The sequence below is a fragment of the Lucilia cuprina genome, chromosome 6, assembly GCF_022045245.1.
Source record: "Lucilia cuprina isolate Lc7/37 chromosome 6, ASM2204524v1, whole genome shotgun sequence".
NCBI lineage: Eukaryota > Metazoa > Arthropoda > Insecta > Diptera > Calliphoridae > Lucilia > Lucilia cuprina.
This window is the reverse complement of record NC_060954.1, coordinates 44,896,987-44,919,573: the sequence shown is the minus strand read 5'-3', so window position 1 is coordinate 44,919,573 and position 22,587 is coordinate 44,896,987. Positions and strand designations below refer to the sequence as shown.

The 22,587-nt window shown below is 28.5% G+C and overlaps 1 protein-coding gene across 2 annotated transcripts in view; it reads right to left on the bottom strand.

Moving 5' to 3' along the window:
• Positions 1 to 2,994: 2,994 nt before the first annotated feature.
• Positions 2,995 to 22,587, bottom strand: part of LOC111687535 (semaphorin-2A) — a 165,919-nt gene continuing 146,326 nt past the window's right edge. For both annotated transcript variants that reach the window (XM_046954613.1, XM_046954614.1), the window contains 6 exons: positions 18,073 to 18,141; positions 12,235 to 12,339; positions 9,231 to 9,368; positions 7,783 to 7,915; positions 3,321 to 3,677; positions 2,995 to 3,242 (listed from right to left, as the gene is read on the bottom strand). In XM_046954613.1, the coding sequence (XP_046810569.1) occupies positions 3,010 to 3,242; positions 3,321 to 3,677; positions 7,783 to 7,915; positions 9,231 to 9,368; positions 12,235 to 12,339; positions 18,073 to 18,141 (1,035 nt within the window). In that variant the 3' untranslated portion in view covers positions 2,995 to 3,009. The remainder of the gene's footprint in view (positions 3,243 to 3,320; positions 3,678 to 7,782; positions 7,916 to 9,230; positions 9,369 to 12,234; positions 12,340 to 18,072; positions 18,142 to 22,587) is intronic.

The window sequence follows — 22,587 nt, the reverse complement described above, 5'->3', positions numbered from 1 at the left end:
ACTAATTCATAGTTGTGTAATAATTAAAACTAACTAACTAACTAACTTACTAACTGACTAAATAATTAACTAACTAACTAACTAACTAACTAACTAACTAACTAACTAACTAACTAACTAACTAACTAACTAACTAACTAACTAACTAACTAACTAACTAACTAACTAACTAACTAACTATATACTTATATCTATCTATCTATCTATCTATCTATCTATCTATCTATCTATCTATCTATCTATCTATCTATCTATCTATCTATCTATCTATCTATCTATCTATCTATCTATCTATCTATCTATCTATCTGTTGATATTAATTTATAATTTTAATATTACTTGATATTAGTAAAACTGATTTAAGCTTAATTAATAAACATTTATTTTTTTTTCTAATATTTGCAACAGCAGTTTAGAAATTTATTCAAATCAGGAATTTATTGCATTTTAATTTATTATTTTAAAAATGGTAATAATATTAATTAAAAATGCAATTTTTCAACTATATCTTTCACATGTTTTGCTAAAGAGCTCTCTTTTTTTAAGTTTAATTATTTTCGTTTACTATTGGTATCATACATTAGCTTCATGTAAAACCATAATTTGAACATTATGTATTACAATTGCCACAAATTACCTTTATGTGTGTAAAGTCCACCACTCGCTTTGTTTGTTAGTGGTTGTATAAACAGAAGAATTTTGTATTTCAGTATGTGTATATGTGTGAAGTTTTAACACATGTCCAGCATTTCATGCTGAAAGTTTCAAGCGTCGTGTGATTTTACTTATAATTTAGGGACAATAGTTGTTAAGTATTTAGCCAACAACAATTTTTACTTTGTTGGCCTGAGTATAAAAAAGTTTACAATCATCCAGTTTAATAATAAATAAGTACAAATTGACAAAAAAAAATCCGATGAAAAAGGACCCTCATGTCACCTATATACTTGCAGGTTTCAATTAATCTGTGTTTATTATTAAAAATTTAAATCAAAAAGTTGTTTTTTTTTAACTAAGGATTGCTTAAATAATTTGGGAAGTTTAACGGTATTATGATTTAGAAAATATAGTGTAAATATTTAATAATACATTAAATTTTGAACTATGACTTATATTTTTTTGTAATACGTATTTAACTATATGTAGATATTTTTAAGAAATATATGTAAAAAAATCCAATTAATGACAATATGAGCAAAACTTTTATTGAACGTTTTCTCCTCTGTGTAATTCCGTTTTTTTTTTGTTGTAATTGATAAAATAAATTAATAAATATAGCAGCAATTTTACTACAGCTGTTACTTTTAATTTGTTGACTATTAGGGTGTTTTAAAATTGGTTGGTTAACGTGGTAGTTCACTACGCGCGAACAGTCAAGTAGAGTCAAGAGACTCCGTTTTGACCGGACCACTCAACTTGTTAAATGTAGTATTTTACAGTTTTAGATCCAGCTTGGAGCAGTGAGAAATCTTAGGATATCATTAAGCATAGATCTAGCAGATCCCGTTCTGGCAAGCCCATCTGAAGTGGTAGTATAAGAATTTTTTGAGAGAAGTGACATTTCTATAATGTCGCGAATATTGAGGTCGTGTAGTACTCCACAAGTTGACATTATCGCAAAGATTTTAGCTTAAAAGATACTACAGTTGTAGTAGACATCAGAACATACACCACAGTTCATTTTAAAACCATCTGTAAAGGTTCTGGTGGTATATTCGCTCGGTAGGTTACCCTCACACCACTCACTCGCTTCTGGAAGTAACTCTCACTTTTAAAACTCTATCAAAATCAGTGCGTAGGGTAATGTAATCGGGTAGTTGGTTCAAGATAGGATGTAGTTGGCTTAAAATGCGTGTGCATATGTTCATGATTTCCAACTTCCGGATGAGGTAAGACTTGCTGCGCTGCAAGCAGATATGGCTATAGTATGAAGATCTAGAACTTTGTATAGCTGATCTACAACACATTTATTCTTAGTTGAAGTCCACCATACAAGAGAACCATATCTTAGAATAGGGCGTACTATAGCTGTGTACATCCATTTAACTATGTTGGGACTAAGCCCCCATTTAATTCCAAACATTTAAAAGCAGGTTACCTTCTCGACTCTGTGTGAATGTTGAGTTTCCATGCTAATTTGGAATCTACAATAATTCCTAGATATTTGCCATTGTTCGATAAGAGTATTTCGCAGTTTCGCAAGATCCCATGACTCTGTGTGAATGTTGAGTTAACATGATAATTTGGAGTCTAGAATAATTCCTAGATATTTGGCATTGTTCGATAAGAGTATTTCGCAGTTTCGCAAGATCCCATGACTCTGTGTGAATGTTGAGTTAACATGATAATTTGGAGTCTAGAATAATTTCTAGATATTTGGCATTGTTCGATAAGAGTATTTCTCAGTTTCGCAAGATCCCAAGCAAATTGAAGCTCGGGATCTTGGTTTTTGTCGTGAATAGTGCCAGTTCTGTGTCGCTGGATTGTAGTCTTGTCTGCAATATAGTCTGAATTAAAGATTCTAGTCTGGATCACAGACTAACAAACAATTCCAATGATTTATCTTAGAACCTTATTTTCATTTGCATAAATTATGTTTATCATACAATTTATTATTGAACTACCCAAATATATATATATATTTACTTATGTACAAATATTTTGCATCCATGGCTAGCATTTGCATGTTTATTGCAAATGCATGAAATTTATCGATTATAACCGCAATTAATTTTTTTCCGTAACTCACAATTTATTGAGATTTTTAATTATTTTTTAATTAATTTTTAATTTCTTTTGGAGATTAAAGGACACACACACACACACAAATAAACAAATACTCCACACATTTTATGATAATATGAATAAGCAAAAATACCCATTCATTAATGACACTTTGGTTAGTATAGGGAATATGAAAAATTGGTAAAGGTAAATAACCGTCATAGTTTTAATATTAAAATTAAATAAACGTGGAAAAAATATAATTTAAAAATAACAAAAATTTACTCACTTATCAACCACCAATTTGGTAAAAACTAAATCTCTTTTATAGTAAACAGGATTATTGTGTTCATGATTGACGGCACGATCCATAAGAGGATGAGAACGTATAAAATTCAAAACGGTATCGGGTAAATTGGAAGTATCATTAACACAAGTACCAGGTCGAGGATCAGGAACACGAGAATTTAATACAGGCAACCAGGCAGAATTGGAAGAAGATTGTTCTTTAAATTTGCCTAAAAAATAAGGAAAAATAAAATTTTAGTTTTTTATTTGCTTATTAAAAATTTAATAAAATTCTTAATTATTCTTACCATTAAAAGCGGCCAAAGCCTCATTGATGTGAAAACTGCAAACAGCCGAACCAATTAAACCATTCGTACTAGTGGTGAATGTAGCATAGAAACGTGTCTTATCCGTGGGCAATTGATAAACTGATTGTATTTCATTGAAGTAAAATGGAAATTCACCCGAAATACTACAATTCAAACGAGCCTTCAAGTAGGTGGCCCAATTGTGAGCCAAAAGATTTTTACCACCCACATCCTTTTTACAGACACGAGCAATACGTGAGTACACTGCCTTGCCACAATTGATATATTCTACGGCAGTTTCACGGAAAAAGAAATAAACATATTCGCCAATATCAAAAGCGCCCACAAAGTTTGGTTCTAAAAAAAAGTTAAATAAGAATAGAAAGAAAATTAAATTATCTATTTTTTTCCAATTAATTTTATATCCTTTTTGTATAGTTTATCTTTTTGTATTCATATCTTTTCATATTTTTAATTAAGTTTATATTAAATTTTCTATAAGGATTTACTGTTTGTATCTTTCGTTTTGTTTTAGAAAGTTTAAACTGATGTTTGTAGTTGCTGTTGAATGTCTAAGTGGGTTAGAATATGAAGTGTATGTTGATTATGTCTTTACCTAACGCTACTATAGTTCTCATTTTAAGGCAACATTAAAACTTGTGAACGTCCTTTCCAAAAAATTTTGGTTTTTTCATTAATTTTTTTTTAAACTATGTAAATTTTTTTACTAATATCGATGTAGGGTATCATACAGTCAGACTAGCAACATTTATACCCTACACCACTTTAGGGGACTATTATGTTTAAGCTAATGTTTGTAACGCAAAATGATATTGGTCCAACATCAACCTTAAAGTATACCAATCGGCTTAGAATCATTTTCGAGTCGATTTATCTATGTCCGTCAGTCTGTCTGTCCGTCCGTCCGTCCGTCTGTCTGTCTGTCTGTCTGTCTGTCTGTCTGTCTGTCTGTCTGTCTGTCCGTCCACCGATGTAAACATTGTAAACAGGTCGCAATTTTAAAGATAATTCAATGAAATTTGATACCTGATCTTTCTGATGGTACCGTAGTCGAAGCCTTATAGTTAACATCGGTATATTTTTCCACCTAGACCCCATACAACTAAACCCGCCGTATAGGACTTTTAAGTTCATAATTATGTTTAATATGCTCTATTTCGACAAAAAGCTGCAAAACCAAGTTCTATGCTAGCTTTGATGACCCTCGTAATTATAGGGCTTTATTTGTCAGAAGCCCCTATAAAATTTTACTTAAATGTCCACAATTTTATTCAACAATAAATGGCTTAAGTATATATGGGGGAAGGTACAATTCAACTTAAATATTTTACTATTAAACTAAATCACATTTTATTTTTGTAACAGGTGTAGGGTATTTATGGTTGGCCTTGTCCGACTATAATTTCTTATTTGCTTTACTTTATTATCGTTTATTTTTCACAAAATTAATATAATTTTCTTCAAAGTTTTTACAACTATACATACATATTTTTTTATGAAATTTGTTTGTACAGTTTTATGATAAGAAAATTTGCTTTAGTTTTACAATGTCTTTGTATTGGTTTATAACATTTTATAGAGGATTTATTGAACATTTTCCACGAATATTAAAATTTAATTAAACACCACAAAATTGTTACAGTCAGTATTAAAATGAATGATAGAAAACAGTGGGATATTATAAAATGGATTTTAAAACAACGAAAATAAAAGACTATTGGCCCCAAACATTAGTCTGACTAATGTTTTGGGGCCAAACCTGGAATTTTGAATTATGTTAGTCTTGTAGTGAATGTGATTTATTTTAAAATATATGGTTTTGTGTTATTGTATTAATATGTGTAATCAGAAGTATGTCTAGAGTCACTTCAGATCAGTTGTATTGTTGTTGTCACGATAGAGGCAAAAATTGAGACAACTTTTGACGATTAAATAAAACATATAAGTCTAAGCGTGTCAGCATGAAATATTCTCTCTATTATTTTCGTTGATTGTCGTTATAAAGATCCTGGGGTTAGTTTTTGATCTACACTTTAGATATTTCATATAATTATTCTCATTTCTTATTTACTGCCGAATGACAATGATATATCAAGATTCTTTTGTATTATATTTTTTCTGTCATTATATATTTAAGAAAAACATGCCAAAAGTATCCTAAAGGAATCCTTGAAGAACAGACTAATCAACAAGAAACCACACCATCTTGCAGAAACGACATGTTGGATAACTTCTATGAATTCTAAAGAGTTTTGCGCAGAGTGAAAAACCCGGTAGAAAAGTACAGATATTTATGCAATACGTTGTCAAAAGTGAGTCTAAGACCTGGTTTACACTAGGAAACTTTTTTTTGGGAAACTTTTGATTTCTGTTTGTGAGAGACAGAGAAAAATATATCAATCATCTCTTTTTCCCATACACAAAATCAATAGTTTTTCCATAAAAGTTTCCCAGTGTGAACTAGGTCTTACACGTTTGTATACAATTCGACAACGAAGGTATACAAATTTTAACAACATCCAGTTATCATTATGACAACAGATCGTCGTAATTTTGACAATGTATCGATTATACTAACAAAGCGTTTTCACTTCGGTAACACATTATTATTATACCCACCATCAAAAAAGATGGGTGGTATATTGATCTTGTCACTTCGTTTGTAACACATCAAAATATTAATCATTGACTCACAAAAGTATATATCTGAGTCCTTATTAAATTCTTAGATGATCTACCCATGTCTGTCCATCTGTCTGCCTGTTTAAAGCATGATAGAGTCGGAACGGAAAGACATGAAAGTTGAAATTTGTCAGAAATATTTCTCATAGGCAAGGTTTGTTCGGCATGGAAAATAGTCAATATCGGTCTACGTTTTTGCAACGCCCCCATACAAGCGGCCCCCCGAAAAACTGCTCTAACAGTTATAACTATTTTATAAATTCGACATAAATAAGTCTAATATGAGTCAAATATTCTCTATTAAATTTAATGAGGATCGATCAATACCTCACATATATGGTTTTATATAAATCAAATATTCTCTATCAAATTTAATGAGGATCGAACAATGCCCCTCATATATGGTCCTCTTAAACAAATGACTTTAACCTCCATTACTGTCTTAAAAATTGTTTGTTTCTTACGAACAAAAATCTATTTACCTAACTTTATGAAAATCGTTCCATAATTAACCTTACCCCCATGTAAGTCCCCCCTCAGAAAATTACTTTAACGCTATTTACTGCCTTGAAAGTACAAGTATAGCGCTAAAATTCCACAGAAGTACGATTTTCATGGGAAAAAATTTCTTTACCGAGTTTTATTAGAATCGGTCCATAACTGGCCCTTCCCCCCATATAAGGTCCCCTTTAGAAAACTAATTTAGTGCATATTACTGGGCATTTATAGTAGAACATTCCATTTATGTCATTCGGTTGGATGGTGGGTTTATAAAATTCGCCATAGTCGGTTATAACCCTTTTACTTCTTTTTTGTTGATTTGATAACGTAGTGTACTTAAGTAGATATTTCTACTAAAATCGGCCATTAGCGGATTACTCAGGAACCAGCAACAACAGTCTAATAATTAACTAGGACTTAAGACCAATTCGGTTAGATGCTAATATTTAGGATTATAAAAATATAAAAATATTTTGGACTAAAGTCCTTGGTCTAAAACTCAAATTCTAGAAAACATTCTGAAAAGAGAGGTTACTCCCTATTATTCAGGACAATTTAATAAGGGCCACGTTTTCTATCAGAATAACAATATTATGAAAATTTTCGAATTCTTGTTCATTATTTTCACAACCATGTATTACATTAATTCCCACTGTTCTTTCACCAAATGCAATTACTATCATCTGATGATGGTGACGATAACGACGACAATATTTACAACACATTTAGGAGTGATAATAGATTTTAATATAATATTTTTTTTGGTTTTTAATGCAAGTAAACTTAATTATATTTTCAAGTTAATAAGATTATGAAAAGCAACCATGACAGCGTTAAATATTGATAGAAAAAACTGAAAAACAACATTTTGTTATAAAATAAAGGATAAAAAAGAAAATACATAAATCCTTTACAGTTAACAATAATAACATTATATTAAAAACATTATAAATGAAAAACGGTTTAGTAAATTAAAGCTGTATAATTTAGTTACAATATTTATAATAAATAACATGTTTATCGTATTAAAATAAAAGTATTAAATAAAAAGCTAAAAACAAACTCTTAATGTGATTATTTATAAAATAAATAATATATTAAATAAATTATTGCTAAAATCCTTTCTTTTTACTACTCATTTACTTATATATTTTATTTACTTGTTTTCATTAAGTTCAGTTTATATTGTAAAGATTGTGTTAGTTAAAAGAGTTTCTTATTTTAATATTTTTTTCGAAGACTAAAAGCAAATACTTACTGTCCAACCATTTGGAATCATATTTAAGAGTACGCTTGAATTTATACTCCAAACGTTTAGCTGTTACATTATACAAATCCGTACGAAAGATGACAGTATCTGCTTTAGTAAATTCAGCATTTGTACCGGAATACTAAAGAAGATAAAAAGTAATAATATTATGATTAGATATAAAACAAATTTATTTATGTTTGTATGAATGTTTTCTTTTTTTTACAAAGAAGAGTTAGTAGACAACAACATGATATTTACATAAAATAATAAAATAAAATCGTCTTAAAATTTGTATATAAAAAACAGAATTGAATGACATAAAACAAGTAAAATCTCATGTAAATTATCATAAGTGTCTTTGTGGTACACTATAAAAGGATTAGGTAATATTCCTTATAAACAACATCCTAGAATGATACAGAATGATTCTGATATTCCAGAAGTTTCTATTATAGTTCTAGTTCAGTTCTAGTTCAATTCTGGTTCAGTTCTAGTTCTAGTTTAGTTCTAGTTCATTTCTAGTTCAGTTCTAGCTCAGTTCTAGTTCAGTTCTAGTTCAGGTGTAGTTCAGGTCTAGTTCAGGTCTAGTTCAGTTCTAGTTCAGTTCTAGTTCAGTTCTAGTTCAGTTCTAGTTCAGTTCTAGTTCAGTTCTAGTTCAGTTCTAGTTCAGTTCTAGTTCAGTTCTAGTTCAGTTCTAGTTCAGTTCTAGTTCAGTTCTAGTTCAGTTCTAGTTCAGTTCTAGTTCAGTTCTAGTTCAGTTCTAGTTCAGTTCTAGTTCAGTTCTAGTTCAGTTCTAGTTCAGGTCTATCTCATTGCTAACAAAAATGTTTATAGCGGAATGCTACTTTATATGTTAAAAAATTGTCATTTAATATAAATAAGATATATTATATATTTATTTTATATCTCTACCTCTTTATACATATTTGTATGGAATAAATAAAAACAAATAGGACTACTACATGTAGTGGCTTAGGAAACAAGCCCAGCAAATCAAATAAAATATTAAGACGTGATGGCTGTTTACTTTTTATATCGTACATCAAATAAATAAGTAGCATTATAAATAAATATAAAAAACATAAAACCACAAATATTACTTAGAAAAATAACAAGTGTACTAAGCGAAATGGAAAATAAATAAAACATCTTCAAAATGTATAAAAATAATCACAAGTAAAGACAAACGTACTAAAGGAAACAACCCCATATGAAATATGCAAAATAACCGTTGAGATTTTCAAGTAAATTTTTTATTTGTTTTATAAGAGACAAATAGACTACAATATAAACGTTTTTTATATTCTTTATGTTTTTAGTATCTAAAATTAAAGAAATATACATAAATCTCTACTTTTTCTATTAATAGCCTTAAGATCAAGAGTATTATTTTTAAATAGAATGAAAGCCAACAGAATTGTTGTCGGTAATATTAATATTAAATATTTACTTACCAAACCGGGTAAACCACCGGGGTTACCTTCTTCTACATAAATGGCTGTGGAGTTGTCTAGTGGATCATAAGGACACTTCGCAATACCCAAACCAATACCCATCACATACTCAGAGCGAGGCAAATGGGTTAAGTTTGACTGTAAAGAAATAAAAGGAAATAAATTAAAGCAAGTTTATTAAACAAAATAGGTATTATAATTAGTTCCAGAACTGAACTTTAAATAGAACTGAATTAGAACTAAGCTAGAACTGAACTAGAACTGAACTAGAACTGAACTAGAACTGAACTAGAACTGAACTAGAACTGAACTAGAACTGAACTAGAACTGAACTAGAACTGAACTAGAACTGAACTAGAACTGAACTAGAACTGAACTAGAACTGAACTAGAACTGAACTAGAACTAGAACTGAACTAGAACTGAACTAGAACTGAACTAGAACTGAACTAGAACTGAACTAGAACTGAACTAGAACTGAACTAGAACTAAACTAGAACTGAATTAGAACTGAACTAGAACTGAACTAGAACTGAACTAGAATTGAACTAGAACTGAACTAGAACTGAACTAGAACTGAACTAGAACTGAACTAGAACTGAAATAGAACTGAACTAGAACTGAACTAGAACTGAACTAAAACTGAACTAGAACTGAACCAGAATTGAACTAGAACTGAACTATAAATGAACCAGAACTGAACTAGAACTGAACTAGAACTGAATTAGAACTGAACTAGAACTGAACCAGAACTGAACCAGAACTGAACCAGAACTGAACTAGATCTGAACAAGAACTGAACTAGAACTGAACTATAAATGAACCAGAACTGAACTAGAACTGAACTAGAACTGAACCAGAACTGAACTAGATCTGAACTAGAACTTAACTAGAACTGAACTAGAACTGAACTATAACTGAACTGAAGTAGAACTAGAACTGAACCAGAACTGAACTAGATCTAACCTAGAACTGAACTATAACCGAACTGAAGTAGAACTAGAACTGAACTAGAATTCAACCAAATCAGAACTGGAACATAACAAAATTATAAGTGAACTTATAGATGGTGGAGTTTAACAAATGTTCGGTCGTGCCCACTTCGCTATTGGCACCTAGTTGACTTCGTTATTCTTTCACTTTTGCATTTTTATTTTGCTCAACATTATACTTTTCTTAACAAAACTATTCTGCATTTAGAAACACAAATCTTCTGCAACTACTATTGTGCTATTATCATTCATTTGGGTGATCCAACGAGCCAGTTCCCGTCATAGTACAAATAGCAAACTTTTGTTCAGTATTTGTTCTTGTATTTAGCACTTTGCAAACCGATTAGTAAATGGTGTGCAAAAATTGCTGCTATTGCATCCATGATTCTTCTTTTTTCTGTTTTTGTATACTTTATTTTTATGTGTATTTTTCTCTCCTAGTTTTTGTTTAGTTGCTATTGTTTCACAAAATTTTTACAGTTGTTGTTTTGTTATTTTTTCTAAACTTTTTTTCATTTTTTTCCTATGATTTTTGTATTGTTTTGTTTGTACAGTTTTAGCAAATGTTAGCACGTTTTTCAAATAATCCTTGAGTTTATAGTTTGAAAACTCTTTTAGCTTCCGATTGCTTCCGGAAGTGCGTGCCATGTAAAGAGATTGTTAATGTGTTTGTACGTTTGTTTAAAAAAATGTTTTTTAATGTCCATAGATTTTGTTGCATTTATATTTTTTTATTTTTAACTAAAGTAGTTTAAACTCAGAAAAGGGGAAATTTGTTGAAATTTACTATGATTTGTAGTATCTAAAATAATTTCAATTTAAGTCAACTTTAAAAAAGAGTAAAAGGAAATTTTTACAAAATTATAACAAATTTATAACATTCACAACGAAACAATTTTTTGAGTCTAACCATTGAATTAAATCTTTAAAGGATACTTTAAGATATTATTTATTACATACTCACTACCACTTGATGTAAGATTTAGATATGAATACTAAAAAATAAATAGAAGTCTTTTTTATAGCAATTTAACACTTTTAAACATAATAATTTGCACAACATCTCTCTTTGACATTATTTCTCCCCCACAAAATAACAAATGTCTACATAAATTAATGTAAATTTTTGTTGAGTATTCTCCCCCTCAAATATGGAAATTTCATTTATTAGTTTTATCTGTGTAATAGAAATGTTATCACTTGATAACATTATACAATTTTCCTTTAATTTTTTTCTCTTCTTTTTTCGACATACATATGCATTAGTAATATTATACAAACATTCAAAACAAAAACCAAAAACTTAGAATATGTGTCAATTGTAAGAAAATATGTTACCAGTCTTTTAGTCTTTCTTTAAATATTCTACACATTCTGATTGCTATCTTAACGTGGCTTTAACTTAAGATGTTTTGAAAGGAGTGAACATAAAAAGCAACTTAAAAAGTCCCCCTATTTGAAGAAAAAACATATAGCAAAAACGAATATGGTTATTGGACAATTTTGTCAGATTATTTTCGGTATTTTTTTTTTTTTTTTTGTTTTGCAAATGTTATCACCACTTGTATAGGACTTAGTGTAAAGTATAAATAAAGTAAGAATGAGGAAAAAATTATGTACTAGATGTAGCATATGTTAGAAACTTTTTGAATTCAATAAAAAAATAGTTTTATACCATAAGGTGAGGAAGTGTACAAGTACATATTTTAATGCATTAATTTAAGATGATTTTATTGGTCCGTCTAGAACTGAACTAGAACTGAACTAGAACTGAACTAGAACTGAACTAGAACTGAACTAGAACTGAACTAGAACTGAACTAGAACTGAACTAGAACTGAACTAGAACTGAACTAGAACTGAACTAGAACTGAACTAGAACTGAACTAGAACTGAACTAGAACTGAAATAGAACTAAAATAGAACTTAAATAGAACTGAACTAGAACTGAACTAGAACCGAACTAGAACTGAATTAAAAATGAACTTTAATTTTGTACTAGAGTTTTACTTACATAAATTACATAGTCCTTGGGATTGTGAGCATTTGTACCACACACATAAAGTCTGTTGCCTTGCATCCTTTGTATGACACGTATGTGATTTTTACAATCGAAAACCTAAAATGATATAAAGAAAAAATATTAGATAAAAAATACATGATATTAAGAATGACATAACGATATTTGGACTTATTATTTATTATAATTATAAACAAGATGATAGTTTTGAGCGAAATTAAGAGAATATGTTTACGCAGAAACTTTTTAAACATTTTATTTAATACATTACTGCTACTTAATAATACTGATGATTATTTTTATACACTTTTAAATTTATTTCGCTAAATATATAACAATTACCGAATAATCTAATTTCAATTGTTATTATTAAAAAAACAAATACACTCACATATGTATGTTTGTATAAACAAATAAAATCTGAACATTTAATAAGAAACGTGCTGTAAGAAATGTCTTAAGTATTTATTATTGGAGTACGAATACAAATCAATTTTATATCAAATTTCTTATTTATTTTTCACAACATGATGCAATTTAACTTCAGCTAGTAACTGCAATATACCACTTTCTTTGCTACTAAGCAATTTAGTCAGCAGTGCGAATGTATGTTCGTTTAAAAAAAAAAAAAATAAAAAATCTTAAGTAAAAATGAGAGATAAGCAGAAATTGCTTTCTCTAATATGTCTCAAATGTTTATCAATACAATTCGTTTTCAATTCTTTTCATTTTTTTTTTTCAAATTACTTCAAAAATAAACCATATATAAACCTATAATAGAAAATAAAAAAGATTTTCTAGAAATGAATGTAAGTGTGTTCGAAGTATAAAAGAATACAAAACATATACGCTTACTACTGACAAACTTACATATGTAGTACAATTTATAAAAATGTTGCAGAAAATCAATCGCGCAACAATGAAGCAAATAATAAGAGAAAAAAGATTGTGTATTTCTTTTACAAGTAGGTTTTACTGCATTGTATGTATTAGGGTTGTTGTATTTGTAAATATTATATTTTTAGAAATTTTTCTAAAATAGCAAAGTTTATAGTGACAACGTAAGAAAATTGAAAATGTTACTTCAAAAATCAAACAATTAACATGTAAATTAAATTCCGAATAACTGAATAAATTTCTGCACCCTTCCCATTAAAATATTACGTATAAGATAAGGTACAAAAATATTGTTACGAACAACCTTAATTTAAATGCAACTTAACTGTTACACACATACATGTGTACGTATGAGTAATAATGTGGCAGGGAACCTGGATTTTAACATTACTCATACGCACCGATAAAGCAATGCAATATTGCTTACAAAGCTATAAAATGCATTTTTTTCTATATGAGTCCATGGATTTGTTCGTATTTATGTATGTGTATTTGTAGGTATTGTATTCAGTTGTATGAAAAATTTAAGAAAAATGTAAACCTCAGCTGTTTGAGTCTATTAATGTAACTAGAAATTTTTAAAGAAAAAATTCTATAACAGGAATGGAAATTTTTTACATTTAACCATTCCATAATATATGCCATTTTATAGTCTAGGTACTACTTAATACACTAGTCTATGGAATAGTCTAGTGTCTAGTCTTCTCACTAGGCTAATCGGTTGACTAGCCTATTGGGTAGTCCATTGAATGGAACTAGTCTATGAAAAATCCTATCGACTAGTTTATATATTAATCTTAATATTGTTCTATGATTGCATATAGTTTGTTTGACTTATTGGCAATTTTACTTACCATCTTATGGGCTAATCTATGACAAAGCATCTATGATGTACAACTATATAGCCTTATTTGTTGTCTTATTCCTAGAACAATATATTGACAAGTTTGCTGGATAGATGGTGGACTATTTTATGGAACGATCTAATGACTAGTCAATTGACTAGTTTATGGACTAGATCGTTGAGTTGTCAATGGACATGTCTGTTGATTAGTAAATGAACTAGTCTGTTATCTTGGCATTGGACCAGTTTTTTAACTATTCAAGAGACTTGTCCATAGACTAGGGCTCTTTTACAGAATATTACATTGATAATTTTACTGACCAGCTTATGTGCTAGTCTATGACTAATCAGTCTAATATGTATAGCCTAGTCTGTTCATAATAATATATATTTACAAGTTTGCTGGCTAGACGGTGGATGGAACTGTTAATTGAGTAGTTTATGGACTATATCGAATGAATAGTCTAAGGATTAGTTTGTTGACTAGAATATGGAACAGTTTATAGAATAGCTTATGAAACAGTCTATTGTCTAGTCAACACACTGGACTGTCTACTAGTTAGTTGACTAATCTATGAATTGTTCTAGTCTATGGGCAAGACTGACTAGTCTATTGAGTCTACTGACCACCTTATGGACTAGTCTATGGAACAGTCCATTGACTAATCTACAGACTATATACTAATCTATAGACTAGGCAAGACTGTTGACCAGTCTGCTGACTAGCCAATAGACTAGTTTGTAGACTCGTCTTACTTCAAGTCTGCTGAATAGTCTATGGATTATTTTATGGAATAGTTTACTGAATAGTTTATAGATTTTTTATTGACAAGTCCATTTCCATTACACTAATACCTTTAAAATTGAATTACTCAATGTTCTATAGGTGACCTATTGTTTTAGTACTACTAGTACTACTACTACTACTAATCTACAACTACTAGTCTACTCTATAGCCTATGGCTATACTATTAGGTAGCCTATCGACTTGATTATTGAGTTATATACTAGATATTCCATTAGCTAATATAACGACTAATCTATGGTCGACTTTAAGAGTTTTTGTAAAACTTAAAGATTACTGAAATTGCAAAATACAACTTTCCATTCCTGCAACCTAAAACTTCTGCACAATATACATGCATCCATACAAATGATTGTGTTCAGATTTCTATAATATTATGTAAGTCGTAGTATATATTTTTATTATGATGACTTTGCCAATGTGATTATTGCTTACAATATAAATAGGAAAGAATGTAAAGTTCTACGCAGGTTAAGTCAAAAAAAAAATATCCTTATTCAAAGAAATTAAGGTAAAGTTATAGTTAATCTCTTGATAATTTTTATTTTTATATAGAAGTTTTATCATTAATAAAGGAATCGAAAAAGAACTTTTTTTACATTCAACAGAAAAGCTGAATTATTTTTAGTATACAAGTTTTAGATGTATTTCTGTACAATTGCTTGTCTTACTTTTATATTAATATAAGACATGTAGAAATAACTCTGGAGAATCCAAATGCAGCTAAAGATATATAGAGATTTAGCAAATATATGACAAAGTTAAGCCACCAATAAATTGAAAAAGTAAAAGATTTTAAAATTGAACATACAAACATTTTAGGTTGAATGTAGCATTATATGAATGGCAATGACAGATTTTAATATTTTTTTTCCAACATTTTATTAGTAAATAAGTGTCTTTGTTGTATTGTGGGTAAGTTTTTTACAAAAAACAAGTAGGAAAGTATAGTCGGACATGACCGACTATATAATATCCTACACCATGAGTATATTTTAAAAATTTTTATTTTTTATAAAGAATCTTTTATGTTGAATATTACCATAATTCCAAAATATTTAAGCAAATATTAAGCAAAAATTTCTAAATGAGTCTTTATATAGGTCAAATATGGGCCGATCCTCGGTAATATTTCATCGTTACATTTTTTTATTTATCATAATATTGTTATACATAATTATATTATACAGGCAGAGAAAAAACATGATTGTAGAAATTTTGTTGTAAGGCAATATATTATAGTTAAAATTATAATAGTAGTCTAAACACATTACGGTTATTGAAACAAATTTTAAATATTGTTTTATGATTAAATAAAATTGGAATATTTCATCATAATATTTTTTTATTTATCATCATATTGTTATGCATGATTATACTATGATCTAATGTTACTATAAATGAGAATTATTTCAAGTTATTTTATTGTCGTGTAAAACATGAGGTCCAGGAAAATAATTTGTATTTGCTGCTGTATCGGCAGAACTAATATAACAACTTAACTTATAATGGTTATTAGAAAGTTTAAATAGTTGGTAATAACATAATATGATTTAATTGTAATTATTATTTAGTTGTTAAAAAAATCGTACTTAAATTTAAAAGTACCATGAACGTGTTTACAGTTACTTAATGACTGTTTAAATCTAATTAATTTAACAATTATATTTTTTTGATAACAATAGTGAACATAGTATAGTTGTAATAACCATGTCGAACTATGCTTTTTCTCTGAGTGTAGTTACAATTGTCATACAAAATATTTCAATAATTCGTAGCATAAAACATAAATCTATGTGCAGTAGGGTAGCCCCAAAATATAAGTTGCTGATGTTCCAATAGAAAAGTATTTTAAACTCTATATTCCTATTAGTGTTAAAATTTTTCTAAAATATTTTAAAATTTATATTATTATACCCTACACCACTTTACTGGGAAGGGTATATTGGGTTTGTGCTGATGTTTGTAACGCACAATAATATTGGTCCTATATCTACCTCAGATTCAATTTCAGAGTCGATTTAGCCATATCCGTCTGTCTGTCTGTCCGTCTATGTAAACCTTGTAATCAAACTACAGTTCGCAATTTTGAAGATAATTCAATGAAGTTTGTTACATAATATTCTATTGTCCCAGGGACGAAGCCTATTTAAAATGGTTAAAATCGGCCTGTTGTAGCACCCAGCAACTGAATACCCCGAATAGGGCTTTTAAACCTTTAATTATCTCCAAATTGCGACCTGTAGAATTTTGGAGATAATTTAGTTAAAATTTCGCACATGATCTTTAACATATTCGTTTGTCGTCACAAAGCTGTAAAACTAGGTTCTATACTAGCCTTGGTGACCCTCATGATCTCTACAATTATAGGGCCCTAGCGCCTTTAAAAAGCCCCTTCAAAATTTGAAGGGTCCACAGTTTTATTAAACAATAAATGGCTTAAGTATATCTGAGGCAATGTACAATTCAACTTAAATGTATTATTATGAAAACACATTTTACTTTTTGTAACAGGTGTATATTATATGGTCGGCCTCGCTCGATTATAATTTCTTACCTGTTGTTGCTATGCAACAACAAGCATCTTTAAAAGAGCATTCATATGATAACAATCATTCCTTTGGAAAAAACTATGAAAAAATTAATAAAATCTTCAACAAAGGGCGTTATTATCATTTGATCCAGCACAATAACTACTGACGACAAAACAAAATTTAATTTCAGTTTTCCCTTCATACAAACAGGACCACCCTAATGTACATTTATAAAAAAACATATAGATTCAAAAGATACTTTTTTCTCTTTAAGAATATAATGCAAGCCTTAGTTGCATTTTATATCAAACCATACGTGGAATTTGAGCTGGTTTATTTTGGATTCTTTTTTTTAGAATTAAATTTCTTTATATAAAATCTTCTTTGAAATAAAACCTACAATAAATGGTATAGTAATCTCATTTATACATTTTATACTGTATGTATGCTTTGTCTATACTTGCGCAATAACCCATTGATCTACTATTATAGTTCTTTAACGTTTCTGTTATATGGTTAGAATACCTTGTTCTAAATACTATATAAAAGTTTAATATAATCGGCTTATTTTACTATGCTTGCAGTTTTTATTTATAGTTGATTTTTTTCCCAGAATATACATTGATTTTTCTTTAAGGATTTGCTATCATTTAATATTTACTTACACTTATATATATGGCCTCTCACTGTTAAGATTTTCTCTTTATTTTAGATAGTCTTTTTGGATTTCAAGTGTATTCTATTAATATTACCTGACTTTTGCCCTTTGATACGCAGCTTACAACATCATCTCTAGTTGGTTCCAAGTTAATAACATCGCGCTGAAAAGATTAAAAGGAAATATTTATTAAAATATATAGAAAAAGTAAAAGATGTTTCAAGTTAAGTGTATTTAGACTAAGATGATATTGATGATTTTATAAGAAGATAAAAAAGATTTACAATTAAGCATGAATAATATAAAAAACATATATTTTTTTAATTTTCCAGGAATAATCTTATATTAAAAGATAAACTAAAAATGTTGTAGAACTGAATCTGAAGTAGAACTGAACTAGATCTGAACTAGAACTGAACTAGAACTGAACTAGAACTGAACTAGAACTGAACTAGAACTGAACTAGAACTGAACTAGAACTGAACTAGAACTGAACTAGAACTGAACTAGAACTGAACTAGAACTGAACTAGATCTGAACTAGAACTGAACTAGAACTGAACTAGAACTAAAATAGAACTAAACTAGAACTGAACTAGAACTGAACTAGAACTAAAATAGAACTAAACTAGAACTGAACTAGAACTGAACTAGAACTGAACTACAACTGAACTAGAACTGAACTAAAACTGAACTAGATCCGAATTAGAACTGAATTAGTACTGAAGTGAACTATAACTGAAAGCAGCAAATTTGGCATGAGCTATAGGTTTGTCAGGAAATTGTTCCCTGAATATTTAATTATAAATTACTTATATAGATACATATATAAAATTTAAATAAAATGTTATATACAATTTTACATACATACGTTTGTATGTATGTATAAAATAAAATATGACAACTTCAAAGGAATAAACAAAACAAAGCCATTGTTGAAAGTGACAACAAACAAGTCTTTCTCACATAGAAATAACAACAAAAAAAGGGTTTAAAACAATATTTAAATAAGCTTATACAATAACATACATACATAGAAAATACTTAAATGTTCTTGACATCGATTTAGTCTAAAGAACACATTTGATTTCCCTCTTTTGAATAAAGGTAATAAAACATTTAATTTTACTTTATGACAAACAGGATATACAAACTAACAATGTCAAAAACGTCTTTGTCAACGCTGATGAAGACGATGACAATGATGTTTAAGGAAATTAGGTGTTTTATATGTATGTGTATTATTCTGTTTGATGTTGTTGTGTTGCAAAAATTTTCATGTTCATAGTAAATAGAAATATTCCTAAGAATTTTATTGTAAATGATTTTTATGTGGTAAAATTTGCACACAACCACATTTACTTATTTAAGTGTAATCAAAGTTTTCTATTGATTTTCCTGCAAAATCCTCTTAATTGAAAAATGTTAAGCTTTTTATAGTTGTTTATTGAAAAGGAAACTAGTTTTCTTTTTTAATTTTCCATGTTGTTTGTTATTTAAGATATTAAGTTGTTCATGTATAAAAAAGGATCATTTATTCTAGTGCTAAGGGATACTTTGTTAGATAAAACATGTTTTGTATGTTTTCATTATATTTAAAACATTTTATTTTAAAAAGGTGCTAATGAAAGGGCACACATAGCCATCGTTGTACTTGTGTTTATAGATACACATACACAAAGTAAAGTTTATAATTGTGTGTTCACATTTAATTCTATTGAAAACTGTAATTAATTGTCAAAGTTTAGTGAGCAAGGACTGTGTGGGTTTAAAAGTAATACTACATGTTTGAATTTTTTGCTTAAAGTTGTACACGGAAATCATTAAATAAAGTTGTTTGGAAAAATATTCAAAGTAAATATAATTACTGAAGATTAAAAGGGTAAAATTTTTCATAATACCATCAATTGGTGTGATAATCACTATAGTCATAAAAATAACAGTAACTTAAATTTTTACAAGATGTCAATCAAAGTAACAATATTTTTTTGACCAACCATCTATCAGGTCAATCAATGTTTTTCTTCACAGAGAACAAATGAAATAAAACCATAACAAAACACATAAGAAATTATAGTCGGTAAAGCTAGACAAAACGATGCGCTATACCGACACAAATACAGTTCAGAAGTAGTTCTTATTTTGGAACAATTATGTAGTCCTCAATAAAAAACTATCAAGCTTAAGTAGATTTTACGACATTTTACTTTTTTGACAATCAATAATTTGATGTGGACTCACTCTGATGTTTAAAAGTTTAAATGATATAGGACATCGACACAACACCATTATTACATTCCATATATATATGTATGTAGTGTAATTGTGGTTACAATTATTAAGTTTTAGTTTTTTATAACTTATTTATAGTAAGTGTAAATACTATTATTATTTAGTTGCTATTACTATTTAATTCTGTAACTATGTATTACAGTTTGTAAGGTAAGTAAATTAGTGTGTTTGAGTATTAACCTAACATGTATGTACGTATCCTGTTGTTCATTTAGTAAAATTTGATTTACTAAAGTATTTAATAGAATTAGTAAAGTATTTAAGCTTCAGTTAATTTCATTCACTCTGTGAAATTTTAATTAAATATAAAAACATTCTAAGTGTTAAAAAGATATACATAAGTAGAGAACGTTAGTGTAAATAAATATTGATGATGTGATGCATACATATGTACATATCATCATCAACAACAAGAGCATCAGACTCATCAACATCGTCACTATTTATTATCATTCCCTTTAACAACAAGGATATTTACACATACATACATACTACATGTAGTAGTTAGTAGGGTATTCATCCCAGTAGTTCGGGAAGATTTGCCTCTGATTACAAGAGTAAATAATAAATTAAATCACCTCGACCAGATAATAACCCCATATTATTTGATCTAAATTGAAACTACATGGTTATGTAGCAAAAAGTTTAAAATGATGACAAATAAGTTTATTTACATATTTGAAAATAAACAGATCAAAAGAAATATCTGTCTACATTAAAAAACTGCTGGGATAAACATGTGGTAGAATGTGCAAGTATAAAACAATGTATTAGTAAATTGTTAAAAATTATGATTAAGAATTTTATTTTTTAAAAAATGTTATAAAATTATTTTTCCTTTTAAAAAGTTAGTTTGAAAAAGTATTCAGGTGTTAAAAAAAATTATGTTGCAAAAATAGTATAACTGAACTAGAACAGAATTAGAACAGAACTAGAACAGAATTATAACAGAACTAGAACAGAACTAGAACTGAACTAGAACAGAACTAGAACAGAACTAGAACAGAACTAGAACAGAACTAGAACAGAACTAGAACAGAACTAGAACAGAACTAGAACAGAACTAGAACAGAACTAGAATAGAACTAAAACAGAACTAGAACAGAACTAGAACAGAACTAGAACAGAACTAGAACAGAACTAGAATAGAACTAGAACAGAACTAGAACTGAACTAGAACAGGACTAGAAAAGAACAGAACTAATCTGTAAATATAAGAATAGTTTTTTTGTTCCTAATAGTTTACTTTAAGTCTTTCTTAATTTTCTATAGTTTCCCTTAATTTTCAAAATTATTTTCATTAATCTAATTTCATTTATTCCTCATAAACAATTTACCATATTCATAAATATTTATTAACATTACATGTTTTTTTTTTTTTGTCTTGTATTATTTTCCTTAATACCTACTAAATAACTACATAAATGTCTATAATTCCATTAAAATAAACTCAATTTATTAAATATTTTAAACACGTTTGTAAAATAGATTAACAGTAATTCAATTTTCACCTTTTTTTAGAAAATAACATAAACAAAATTTTTACAACGTTTATACATTTATAAGTTTTTTTTATACAATTTTCTACCCATATATACATACATATTTTACACGTGTATGGTTATTGGTGGTGTGGGTAGAGGGTTTATTCATATGAATATATTCTAAACTAAGTTGTTATTCCACACCAACAGCATAAAACCAAAATTTAATTTTGTAGATTTAAAAAAAAAAAAAACATACAAAAAGGAAATGTTTAAATTTACTATTACTCTAGTAAAGCTCAGTTTAAAGTAGATTTTTTAGTAGTTATTAAAAATTTTATTTCTGTTCAGAATTTTGATAAGCACTTAGCTCAAACGGAAAAAAAGATAAAATTTTTGGACAATTTCGTGAATATCACGTGTTGTGCTATTGCACAACTTTAAGGTGCGAATTTCTATAAAAAAACAAGTACGAATGTATAGTCGGACATTGCTGACTATATGATACTTTACACCAGTCAGTATGTTAAAAAAGTGGATAATTTAAAAAAAATAAAACATTTAATTGGTTCTTTAACCGTATTGAGGAATATTTTTACGTATAATTGACAAAAAAAAAGAGATTTTCTACAAGAGGGGAGTAAGGGTAAATACGAGCCTATCCTTATAAATTTTGGTAAAGGAATTCACGTCAACCCCAAAGTTATTTATGTAGGTTTTAATCGTTTTATTAGAAATTATAAGTGAATTTTGACCTTCAAGACATTTTCTGAAGGGGCCCGATCACTATAAAAATTAGTAGTGTCATGTATCGTTCTATAAAACTAAATTTTG